This window comes from Prunus persica, chromosome G2, assembly GCF_000346465.2.
Source record: "Prunus persica cultivar Lovell chromosome G2, Prunus_persica_NCBIv2, whole genome shotgun sequence".
NCBI lineage: Eukaryota > Viridiplantae > Streptophyta > Magnoliopsida > Rosales > Rosaceae > Prunus > Prunus persica.
This window is the reverse complement of record NC_034010.1, coordinates 3,849,861-3,862,112: the sequence shown is the minus strand read 5'-3', so window position 1 is coordinate 3,862,112 and position 12,252 is coordinate 3,849,861. Positions and strand designations below refer to the sequence as shown.

At 35.3% G+C, this 12,252-nt stretch overlaps 1 protein-coding gene across 1 annotated transcript; it reads right to left on the bottom strand.

Annotated features, from left to right (window-relative positions):
- LOC18785437 (beta-galactosidase) lies at positions 256-11,705 on the bottom strand. Its single transcript, XM_020558538.1, has 17 exons — positions 11,354-11,705; positions 10,228-10,467; positions 9,163-9,309; positions 8,669-8,747; positions 7,498-7,681; positions 7,008-7,073; positions 6,333-6,572; positions 4,675-4,881; positions 4,271-4,572; positions 3,521-3,682; positions 2,986-3,094; positions 2,537-2,672; positions 2,360-2,415; positions 1,981-2,280; positions 1,762-1,884; positions 795-1,475; positions 256-659 (listed from the first exon to the last, which is right to left on the bottom strand). The coding sequence occupies exons 1-17, from the start codon at positions 11,484-11,486 to the stop codon at positions 489-491; spliced, it is 3,336 nt and encodes a 1,111-aa protein (XP_020414127.1). The 5' UTR covers positions 11,487-11,705; the 3' UTR covers positions 256-488.

Sequence of the window (12,252 nt, the reverse complement as noted above, 5' to 3'; positions counted from 1 at the left end):
TTATTCTAGGTAGCAACTTGCGGAAGGCATTTAAAGAAATAAATGAATTCTGTTTACTTATTCACTTTCCAGAATATGATGAATCAACATGGACTAAAGGAGTGGGCAATACATGACATTCCTACATACATACTTAAATAAAACTACATGAAAATATTGCCAAAAAATATAAGGAGGCAGAGCACACTCAATCATAAATTTGACTGCAGTATCTTTAGGACTGACTTTAGTAGGCATGTTAAGTAAAGTGACAAATAGGAGGGAAAGTACTAAATTTCTTAGATTGATTGTAGTAGGCATGATCCACCACTAAAATGCTTCAGACAAAAGCACTATTAAATACAAATGTTTCATAATCAGAATATTACAGACTGATAAGTTTTGCCTTTATATTATTTGTTGCAAATGAGCTAGCCATCTTATTCATGGCCACATACATTGTCAATCACTCAGTACTCATTACCAAGTTCTCGAGCCCATCATGTCTACTACTTTTGAAGTTGAGTTTTGTACATGACTTGGCCAGAGGTTGCAGGGGTTATCGGGCACAGCCTAATTGAAAATGAGTATGGATCAGCATGAACCCGATACTCGTGCTGGACGCAGGGCGACCAACTATCATCCCCACCCAGGCCCATGTGCTTGTGATCAAGATGAACCTGTAACACAGTAAACCATATACCCTAGACCCTAAACCATAAACCATCCTCTGTATATTACTCATAATGGATGTCCAGAAACAATCTACTGGTACTGAAATGAAAGATATGGATTGATGATGTAGAATAAATTACCTCAATGTCATCTCCTTTGATAAGATCTTCATTATGCGTTGCCCGATCAAGCTCAGCTGTGGTGTAGTAACTTGCATTTATTTGCATAGGCGTAGAGCTGCCATACACTGATGCATATATTCCGAAACCATCCTTGTTTTGGAATGTCACCCATCTAACATCTGCCCTACCTGAACATTCCATAGGAACTATATAAGGGACATGCATGTCATCCACTTTCTGCTCATAGACTGCAACATGAGCAGCTGCTTTTCTGTCTGGATAACATTCAAATGGTCCTCTTCCATACCACTTAATCTGATCCATTGACTTATCCAAATGGAACTCAACTCCCACACGCGGCAGAAGTCGAAGGTTCGAACTTGGTCTTACATTACATTCAACAACAACATCTCCTGAACCGTAAATTGTGTAAATCACATCAACTTCAATTTTTATCTTTTTCCTCTTATATAAAGCATCCTCACTCTTTGGAACACCATGAAAAGCCACAACTATTTTCACAAGATGGTCCGTCTTATTCTGTATAGAACAGCTTTGGGTAATATGATGAAGGTTATCAATATGAGCAGCTTTCCATAAGGAGAAATAACTACTGGCACCTCCTCCTTTGTCATTATCTGTTGATGCTCGCCAGAAGCATGGAAATATGCCTTTCGTCATCAAAGGAACTCCTTCGACCTACCATTTTTTTAAATAGGAAACAAAATGAATATTAATGAAATTGAGAAGTACAATCAAAGCGAACGGTCGTCAACAAATAAGCAACCCTCAATCTACATGAGACGGAACATCCTTAGGAACAAAAAAGAAATCATACAATGCTTATCCCAACAGAAAATAGAACAATAACCAGGCAACTACAATCATAAAACCTGGTGGCAAATCATTCTTAAAATAACTTTGGTTTTATAAAGAAAAATGTGTTATCAACAAAAAAAATGAAAATAACAATGGTGTAAAATACCGTCCAGCTGTCAACTGTGCCCGTTTGAACACTCAATATGATCTCCCAAAAGCTATGTCGGCTGACTCTAATTTTATCCCCAAGAGTTTCACTGACAAACGTAGCATCTTCAGTCTTGATGACCTGGAAATCAAGGCCAATTGTAAAAATGTTTTTATATGACAAAACATGTAAACTTCATTCTTATTGTCAAAGTGGGTATTAAGCAAAAGCAACTACGTGAGGAACAATTTCTCTTTTGGAAGGCAACTGGACTTGGGTAGATGAGATAACATGACCAGCTTCAACCCAGCGTGTGGAACGCAAAAGCTTAGCTGTTATTGTTAAAAAATACTCCTCTGCAGATGATGAAGTCCATAGAGGATACCACAGAGCTAACCGCCACTTAATATCATAACTCTTCTGAGGTTCAATCAACGGAAAAGGTAGAATTCCGGATCCAAGTTTGCATCCATCCCCATGAACATCCCAGCTGAACTCCAATCCTTGTGTTGTTTTATAAAAGTGGGTATTTGTTATCTGCAAGGTGTATTTCAGGTAAAGAAGTATTCCGGAAAATAATAAAATAAAATGAAAGCAAATACTATGTGAAACTTACCCTTAGTGTTTCTTTGCTAAATGAAACCTTGATTGGTTGGTACACATACTTGACTTCTGAAAACAATAACCAAAGAAATGAGACATGAAAATAAATTAAAAAATGACATACAAATATTATCTTAAAGAACTAAAAGGACAGAGGTACTTGTAAGTATAACATAAATCATCAACTTACCATGCAGTGCAGGATGAGGAGTTCGATCTGGCCATATAAGGCCATTCAAACAGAAGTTTAAATCATTAGGAACATCACCAAAGTCACCCCCATATGCCCAATGCTTACTACCATCTGCATTATCCTTCAATAGGGCCTATATAAAAAGAGAAAATCTATTACCCCCTGATGCAATTTCTGGTCCTGAACAACAGAGATTTCGTGTGAGCAAGAGAGAGAGAGAGAGAGAGAGGTTAGGGGTTGGTGGTTGGTGGTTGGTGGTTGGGGGATAAGAAGAAGAAAATGATGATGATATTTACCAGGTTCAATTTTATGTTGATGTTATGTGGTTATGCCCAATAAATTAAAGTAAAGGGGTTTCAAGAGTGTAAGATGGCTTGAAACTCAATATTTAATGGAATGTTGATAAATCATCAGTGCATTTCTTATGAACAGCAAGGATACTTGACCTGATCAACCCAATCCCAGATAAAGCCTCCTTGAAGACCAAATGTGCTATCAATTCTTTCCCAATATTCATGTAAATTCCCATTGCTGTTTCCCATTGCATGTGAATACCTGCCATTATTTTCTCAAACTTTTAAGTGAAGAAATTTGCATTGCCATGAGCATAAACAGAGGTATCTTGTATAACTTTACAAAATAAATTAGCAGGTTAGAATACATTTGGCCCAAATTCTAATAGCTTAAGAATTTGGGAGCAGTGGTAAAGCAACAAACTTTTGCACGGTATTAGAGCAAGAGATCCTGATAAAGGTGTAGAGCAAAAACTGCAACCTAATTTTTTTTTTTTTGGGATTGGTTTCAACCTCCCTATATAAGTTGAATTTCACATGTTGGACTCTATTGGTGGAGGGGCCCAAAGGTGAGAAGTGCCAGAATATAAATAACATTTGACTCATCTTCGAACATTGGGAATAATGGTAAACCAACAAACTTTGCTCAAACAATAATAAAAGGGGAAAAGTGAAAAAATTTACATACTCGCACAATATCAAAGGGCGTGTTTCATTTGGATCTCTCGAAATCTTCATCATGTCCCAGACCCGCATATACATGGGACATACAATATCTGTGGATGAGGTTCTGGATCCACCCCCTTCGTAATGTACCAGCCGTGAGGGATCCTTTCCACGAACCCAGCCGAAATTCAGGTGAACAAGTCTTGAAAACAATGAGTGATAAGAAACCCGGGGGGGAGGGAAAGAGATGCCTTACACGCAACTTCAATTATACTGTTAAAAATTTTGAGGTTGATCATAATAATAATAACAATTTTTCATAAGAAACACTAACATTTTTTAAAATGAAAAATAAAATACAAAGATAGAATATTGCCCAAATTATAGAAAAAGGTGATGTTAACTTACTTACTCAACTTTATTATAATTAATTATATATCAATTACTCAAAATTAGAGTGCATGCTTCTTTCTTTTGAAAATATTCACTTTCCCTAAAATAAGGCCCATTCCAAGATGAACGCCAGTTCTGACCATCACTTCCTTATTTTCAAAATTTTGAACCCAAATCCATCACCATCATTTCAAGGTAACTTACTAAAGCCGCAAAATGATTCCCATTGTCTACTTATGTAAAATGAATATATCTTCTAGGTGAAATATGTCGAGGTGAACCAATAATTCTCGAACAAGTACAAAGTAATAACATTTTCTAAAAGTTCCTTCAAAGCTGGACAAAAATATGGATATGATAAAAGAACAGCAGTTTACCAGCTAAAGCAGAATGATTAGGTCCATATCCAGCTTCATTCCCTAAGGACCAAGAGATAATGCAAGCATGATTTTTGTCTCTCTCAACCATGCCTATCACACGGTCCATCATTGCAGTAGCCCAGCTGGGTTCCAAAGTAGGATGCTTCACATGATCAGAAAGATCAAAACCATGGGTTCCAATATTGGCTTCATCTATCATGTACATGCCAAACAAATCACAGAGCTCGTACCAACGAGGATGTTGGGGATAATGACTGTTTCTCACAGCATTGATATTGTATTGCTTCATTAAAACCAAATCCTGTACACAGAATAGTGATTAAAATTCCAAGAACCATCAACTCCAGTTGCAAATCAACTTGGCTAGCAGAGAACAGACAAGGAGAAGTAAAGTATGTGTTACCTTAACCATGCAGGATTCTATGTTTGTCTTCCCCAGACGTGGATGATGCTCATGCCTGTTCACACCCCTTATTATTATTGGATGCCCATTAACAAGCAGCTGTTTGGGGGCTTTTGATACTTGCCGTATGCCTACCAGGCTTGATTCACAGTCCAGAAGGTTGCCAGATGCATCTTTCAATGTAACAGCAAGAGCGTACAGGCTTGGCTGCACACGGTAAACAATCAGTTATGAAATATGTATGTTGGACACAGGAAAAGAGTTCAAAAGCAAATACTGTAACATAAACTCTGGGAAACGAATCATCAGTCAACAACATTAAATAGATAGCCTGCAATCTTTATTTCTTATTGAATCTCTAAAATCTGGTCATAATTTTTTTTTTATTTTCGAACAAGTGAATTGTACCACTTCCACTCTTCCCCACCATTGCGCTTTCCCTTTTTAATCATCATATTTTCCCTTTGAAGAACAGGCATAATAAAGAAGTGGAATGAGAGCAGATAAATTTAAACCCTAGATTCACATAATTTAACATTAGTAAAGCAATCACCAAAAGCATTACATTTTCAAGTTGCTCAAGGAAATGGTATTAAAAGACACAAAGTTTGCTGCTAAATGAAGAAAATATTCTCTTGAAAGTACTTCTCTAAATCCACCAAACAGCAGAAAATTTTGCAGAATTTTCCTAGAAAATTTTGAATTTTCTGCTCAAAAATTTTCCTGAAATTCTTCAGAGAACTTATTGTCTTTCCTTCTATCTTCCTCAAGAAACTGTTTGATCTTATATGAAAGATGAGAAGATAAAAACATCTAATTAATAACCGAGAACACTGTGTTACATCGTGATAATAAACCATATGATTGAATACTTTAATATTCTTTTCCCAAGATAATGTACAATACTTTAGCGTTTGCCCATAAGAAGGAAAAAGAAAAAAAAAAAAAACCACCAAATGTACAATGCAAGGTTTTAGATACTTCTTGTTAATGGGGCCACAAAAATTTTAGTTTCATATCATGATTTATCTAATGTATATTTTTTGTTTTTCTCAAAACTTCTTTTCTTACTATTATGTTTGAGTCATCCATCTACTTTATGCTTATATGGAGCAAGAAAGTACCAAAGCCATACTTTCAACATGACTTGACTAACCCTTAATGCTAGCTAATCTTAGGTAAAGGGGAAAGTTTCTAGTCACCTACGTAGTATTCACAATATCAGCCCATTGAAGCTCAAGGTAGAAAGAAGACTCGACCATGGTCTTTTAAGGAATTAAATTTAAGTTAAAAAGAAATTTTCACAAACTCTGGAGTCATATGAATGAGAAAAATCTAATTACTCTTAGACTGTTATAATTTAGCAAGATATGATATTTACAGTTGACCAATTTTTCCCACATGTCTAGAAGAGAAAAGCAAACTATGTTATATAAACAAAGCGGTGCAGCACACACAAACATACACATTAGGTTAAACGGTGCAGCACCCTAAAATATTCCCAGTGCCAGGGTGCTTCCAGCACTTGACAGACATTTTTGGTAACTCCAATGACTCAACAAAGTTGAGAATATCACTAAGCAAGAAAGTATATATTGCTTAAAAGGGTTTTAGCTTAGGAACAAACTAGGAAGCAACAAAAAATAATAATTCCTCACTTGCTCTGCAGACCAAAGCCTCGGCATGTCTAGTCTCCCTACCAGCAAATAACCATGAAACCCCAGACTCGTGCTGGATGAGAGATTAAGCTTTATACTAGCCACATAAGACAAGTGCAGGTCACCATATCCATCAATGCTGTACCAGCACGCAGTGTCAAATAATGCAGCTTCTATAACATAGTTTGCAAGAACGCTATCTTTAGATGTTTCTCTGGAGTTATCTATTTTCACTTCAACCTGGTCAAAAGTGCAAGACAACAATATTTTAAAAATTTTTCAATGTAGAGCAATAGCACTGAGAAGATAACATAATCCCATCATATTGCACATTGATATAAGGGTAGATTCCAAAATCTTGACTGATAAATCAATGACAGTCTACATTAACAGACACTGCGATACTCAAAAGAAGAAAAAAACTGAGCACATGCACATATAATCAGATAGTACGAATAAAAACCATTAACAGACAGGAATTTCTCTAACCTAAGCACATAAGACATTTCCTGTATCCTTTATTGTTTTTCGAGTTTATCATATGATTCAATGGCTTACAAATTATTGTCCAGTTATGTGCAAGAGGTCAACCATCTAGACAAAACTGCAAAATATTGTTTACACTTATTACTTTGTAAAAACAAAAAGATCCATCCTCGATTGATAAATGCTTGCCTGTATGTCTGCATAAGAAAAATCCTCAGCCAGAGTTGATTTGAAAAAGTAGTCTGCAATGAATACCTGCACATCAGTTATTTTTTAGGATTTAATATTATGCAATGCTCCAGTACAGGTAGCAGCACATTACCAGTTTACGTTAAAGAATAAGGAAATAATTTAGATAATCTATATGTGTAATCAAAATAAAATATGGCTTAGAACATTGAAGAACTAGGTCATATTTCCATACACATATTATAGCATTACCTGTCCTAATTCTTTGCCTCCAATGTGTCGATTTTGCAAAATGGGAAAGGAAGAACAATAATGACTTGCAAAGAGATGGAGTGATCCTATGATAGAAAAGTAGCCATGCAAATCATCAATGTATACATGCTTGTCCCCAGTCACCAATTATGTACTAATTCCAAGATGTACCAATTGCATATAGTCCAATTGTAATTAAAAGAGAGGATATAAAGGCAAGAAAGAAGACAATAAAGACCTGTGGCTTGGAAAGAAGAAGCACGTCACGATGAATGCCAGATAACCACCAATGATCTTGATCTTCAAGGTAGGAGCCATCACTCCATCTGAATACTTGAACAGCTAGTACATTTTTCTTGTCCATATCAGATGGATAACAATAATCAGTGATTTCAAATTCAGCAGGAAGTCTACTGTCCTGACTGACCAAGCACGATATTGAAAAGTTTGTTAACATACCTCACAGGGGATTCCTACCAAACCATGCATCCCTTATAAGCGGAAAACAATCTTCAATTTGATATAGTTGTATGTACTTGGTGATACAGGTTACAAAACCGACAAGTGCACATATGACCATCTCAAATGCTTAGGATTCATTTTCTACTTGTGAAAAAGTAAACAAGACTCTACTAACATCCGAATTCCTAACTGATTAAACAACCATCAAATAATTCAAATTGAAACTTCCCAAGAATTTCCCCACCACCAAAAAGAAACAAAATATTTAAGTCAGATCATTCAGTGGCTGGACCATTTATTAAAGAAAGTTCCTTTCAAGGCTAATACATATTCTTGGTATGATAAACAATACATTAACAGAAAAAAGGGAAAGTAAAAAAAAAGGAAGCTATGTTCAAAGATTGGTAATTAGTATAACTGAGCCATGTCATACTCACCATGCTCATTTTAAGTATTAACAATTAAATGCCCCTTTTCTTGCTAAACCATATGGTAGCAAAAGACTCTCAGCACAATATACATTATTGTATTTACTTGATAAATTATTTATCAGCATCAAAACAGTATCCATACTCAGCTTTAAGAGTTGGGGACTTTATGTTCTTTATATTCCATGTGGGTTACTCTCTCTTTTTGCATTTTATATTTAACTTTTAATTTTTATGTTGCGAAAGAGAAAAGTGAAAAATAGTAGATTGCGAAAGAAGATCCTCCATGAGCATCTTAAACTCACTCTCCGTATCTCTTATTCACAAATGTGCGCAATCTTAATCTGTCAACATATACCTGACTGAGATAAATTCCATGTAAAATGCATATGTTCAGAAAACAGTAACACACGCTGAGAAGACTCCATGAATGGAAGTATGACATAAGGTATAGCATAAAAGCATCCACCTACAGGATAATTATGATAATTCCCAAAAGTTCTTACAAGTATTTATTACCTATATCCTATTGGGACCCCATTTAGCCATGCACAGAATGCAGAATCAACAGCTTCAAAATGCAACAAAATCCTGCGACCTGTCAAATGGTAAACATGTCATATAAATTTTGCCCACAGAAAGAATGATCAACATAGTTGAGGGATGTCATGGAAATGATCAACTGTAATATAGGTGCATGCATGCATTCATACGTACATACAGCAGAAAATCCAATCTGTGAGGCAATACTTCTATTAGTCACATTTCAAATCATTAACACAAATTCAGGTCATATTGCGCTATATATTACATTTCAAAATGGTTACATTACAAAGTGGAAAATAAAACTTACTTCGATGCATACAAGATATAAGTAGCACAGGTTTGATAGAATACTGATCAGTAAGCATAATGTAAAAGGGAACAACAAAGAAAAATAAAAACAAAAGAATAAAAAAGCACCAATAAATAGTAATCAGCTACAATCAGCAAGGCAATCAAATGGATCATACCCTTCCATTCTTTAGGAATGTGAAAGTATGTCCTATAGCAGCCAGTAGGGTTGTCCACAGGAACAACAGGTGGATCGAGCGGAAATGGATAAACAACGTTTGTATAAATAGGCCGATCAAATCCATGCATCTGCCAGTTTGAAGGAACTGTTCCATGAGAGAACACAAAATAATGAGACACGGTTGTTGGATAATAATTGCATGTGTTAGATATGAAAAAACATGATAAATTTATAACATAAATCATTCATAAATTTGTTCCATATGCTATTGCTAAAGCTCAAAACACTACAAGGAATAAGGTTATCAAAGTATTCTTAAATTGTCTATTTTGGAGGAAAATAAAATAAAATAAATATGGAATCATGAAATCATAGTACAAGCACTTAGAAAAGAATTTTCACAATTATACAAGCTTCAGTTAGCGCCTATAGTTCAAAGCACAATTTATTATCTGGAAAGAACTGACTTATTTGTGCGTGGCACTTACTGAACAGTTTCGCTAACGCATATGCGTGTCTCTCTTTAAAGAAAACGAATAGTAAAATAAAAGGCCAATTTATGATAGCGAAAATCCGCTATGAGAATAACCAGTAGCCAACAAGCAATAAAATGGAAGTTTTTCCTTTCCTTTCCTTGAAGCTAAGTTAAGATTGGACCCCAACTCTCATGTGAAGCTGACTCTTACATAAGCTAACTGAAATACAGAAAAAACTAAAAATAAAAAATAAAAAATTCCCCTCATTATAACCCAAACATTTCATACACGTTACTAAACATACCTTCAAAATTCTCTCACTTAGCCATAAAATTACCTCGAATGCAATACTACACTGTTGCAAATAATAATATATAAAGAAACAGCGCAGAGATCGTAGTTGAAGTAAAACGATGCAATAAGTTTCTGGCATGCAGGAATAGATACATATTTTGCAATGAAACAAATTTCATTATTGATTTTATGAAACAACTATCACTGCTATATTCTAACACAGCATACCAAATATATGTGTAGGTTTGTCAGATTTTAAGGCAAGAAAAAGTGAAAGATACATATATGCTTACCTGGCAAGGTTTCCCACTCAGAATCCTGAAATGCAGTGTCATAAAAATTTACAGGAACATTTCTAGGACTCGAAGCCAAGAAGAATTTCCAATAGCCTGACAAAGACTTCACAAAAGGCAAGTCCTTGACCCAAAGGGCCGCGCTATCAAGAGCTCCAGGAACAGCATCATCATCCCAAACAGCAGAGTTGGATACCAGAAAATTCACTTTGTTGCGCTCATACAAGTATTTAAGAGATCCTACACCACATAACGAACGTCAGATATCTTCTAAAAGAAATAGAAAAGAAGTAAGATTCCAAGCCAATGATAAGATAAAATAACACACAGAACTTAGAGAGGGGGGGGTTCCGCATCATGGACCCAAACCATTATACCAATTAGAATCCCTCTATGTGCCTATAACGTAGACCATGTTTCGTGATTTCAAGGATTGGGAATAGGTACAAGATTCCTGTCCCATGTTCCTATACCAAAAGCTCATCTTGATGGCAAGATGCAACGTCAAGCTCAAGCTCATATACCATACCATGATGCAGTTTCTGAACAATGTCAGATTCTACACATATTCACAACTGCATACCATGTTTCCCTATTCACTCTTCATATTTGAGAAAATGCATTTTTACCAAAAACCAATGCAACAAAACTCCAACAAAAATTCAAAATGTGTCAGGCCAATCGATGAGCTTGCTTATACATAATTATTATTTATACTCAATGTGTGTTTGTATAATTTGCAAAGTCGAAACATCTAAATGACATTGCTAAATCATTTCCAATAAATATTGCATATAGAACCTGAAATTATAATAAAGAAAATAGCTAAATACATTTATAATATACTAGCACTACATGAGTACTTCATATTATTTTTATCACATGAAATCCCCTAATTCACGATCATAAACCCACTTCATAGAACTCTTCATCTGAAGATTGAATGTGATTCTGAATCAAACAGACCTAACAGTTATATCCCAAACATTTACAAAATTCCAGCAACAAAAAACTCCATTAACCAAAATTTAACAAGACAACGTGAAACAAAGCAAAACTTCCAGCAACATGAAAACACTCTTAATCCAAATACGAGACCGAAATTGAAATGGGTTTAGTTCCTCACCTTCAATTGAATCATGGCAACGTAAAGGGACATGTGCATCTCTCTTCCTCCACTTGATGAGAGATTGGTCCTCCCACACATGATGTCCATTCTCTAAGAGAAAAACGAATAGACCCGGTAAAGAAGAAGCCATGGCTGATTCTTAGTAGTAAACCGATCACTTCCACCACATATCAGTGGACTGGTAGCTGATCTTGTGGATCAATCAGACTCAAAGCAGTAAAACATCAAGACGATGGTGACTGGTAATATATTATTGTATTTGCTTCACGAGAAAAAGAAATGGATAATGGGGGTTTCTTTTATTGAGGAAAATTGGATTTTGGTTTTAGCTTTATATTTTTCCAGGAAAATTGGATTTCAGTTTTAATTATATATTTTTCCAGAATTTTGGTTTTCTGGCTAAAACTTAAATTTACTAGGTGTTAAACCACTTCATTGGTACCCTACGGTCTAATAGATGTCTAAAAGAGCGGGCTAAAAGAGCAGATCTCCACCTAATAAGAGTGGAATTTTCTCATCCAAAAGACTAGCAGCGTATTCGTCGCATAATATTTTCGATCAGGTATTTATTGTTAAATTTTGTTAGAAATAAAATCCTGAGCTAAAGCCAAAGGAGTACAGGTGTTGTAGGGACATCGGCACGGCGACACGGATATGTGAGTCGGGAATACAAGGATAGGAATATCTCAAAAAACTAGAACACAACAATAAAAAATAATCATACTTATAATTATTTAATTGAAAAAAAAAATATTGATGTTAATACTTCAATTTCACAATTATATATAGTGAAGTTAAAGCTTTCCAAGTCTTTCAAATGTAGTTTATTAATTTCTTATGAATTATAATTGAATTAACACATTAGCTGATCCTGAATATGAGTTGATCCGTGTTTG

What these genes read in the sequence shown, in the direction of transcription:
- LOC18785437 (XM_020558538.1), bottom strand. Translation starts at nt 11,486, where the DNA reads ATGGCTTCTTCTTTACCGGGTCTATTCGTTTTTCTCTTAGAGAATGGA. An exon ending in GGCTTTGGTCTGCAGAGCAA is followed by an intron (nt 4,882 to 6,332) that starts GTGAGGAATTAT and finishes TACCGTGTGCAG; the next exon opens with CCAAGCCTGTACGCTCTTGC. An exon ending in TCCTCATCCTGCACTGCATG is followed by an intron (nt 2,416 to 2,536) that starts GTAAGTTGATGA and finishes TATTGTTTTCAG; the next exon opens with AAGTCAAGTATGTGTACCAA.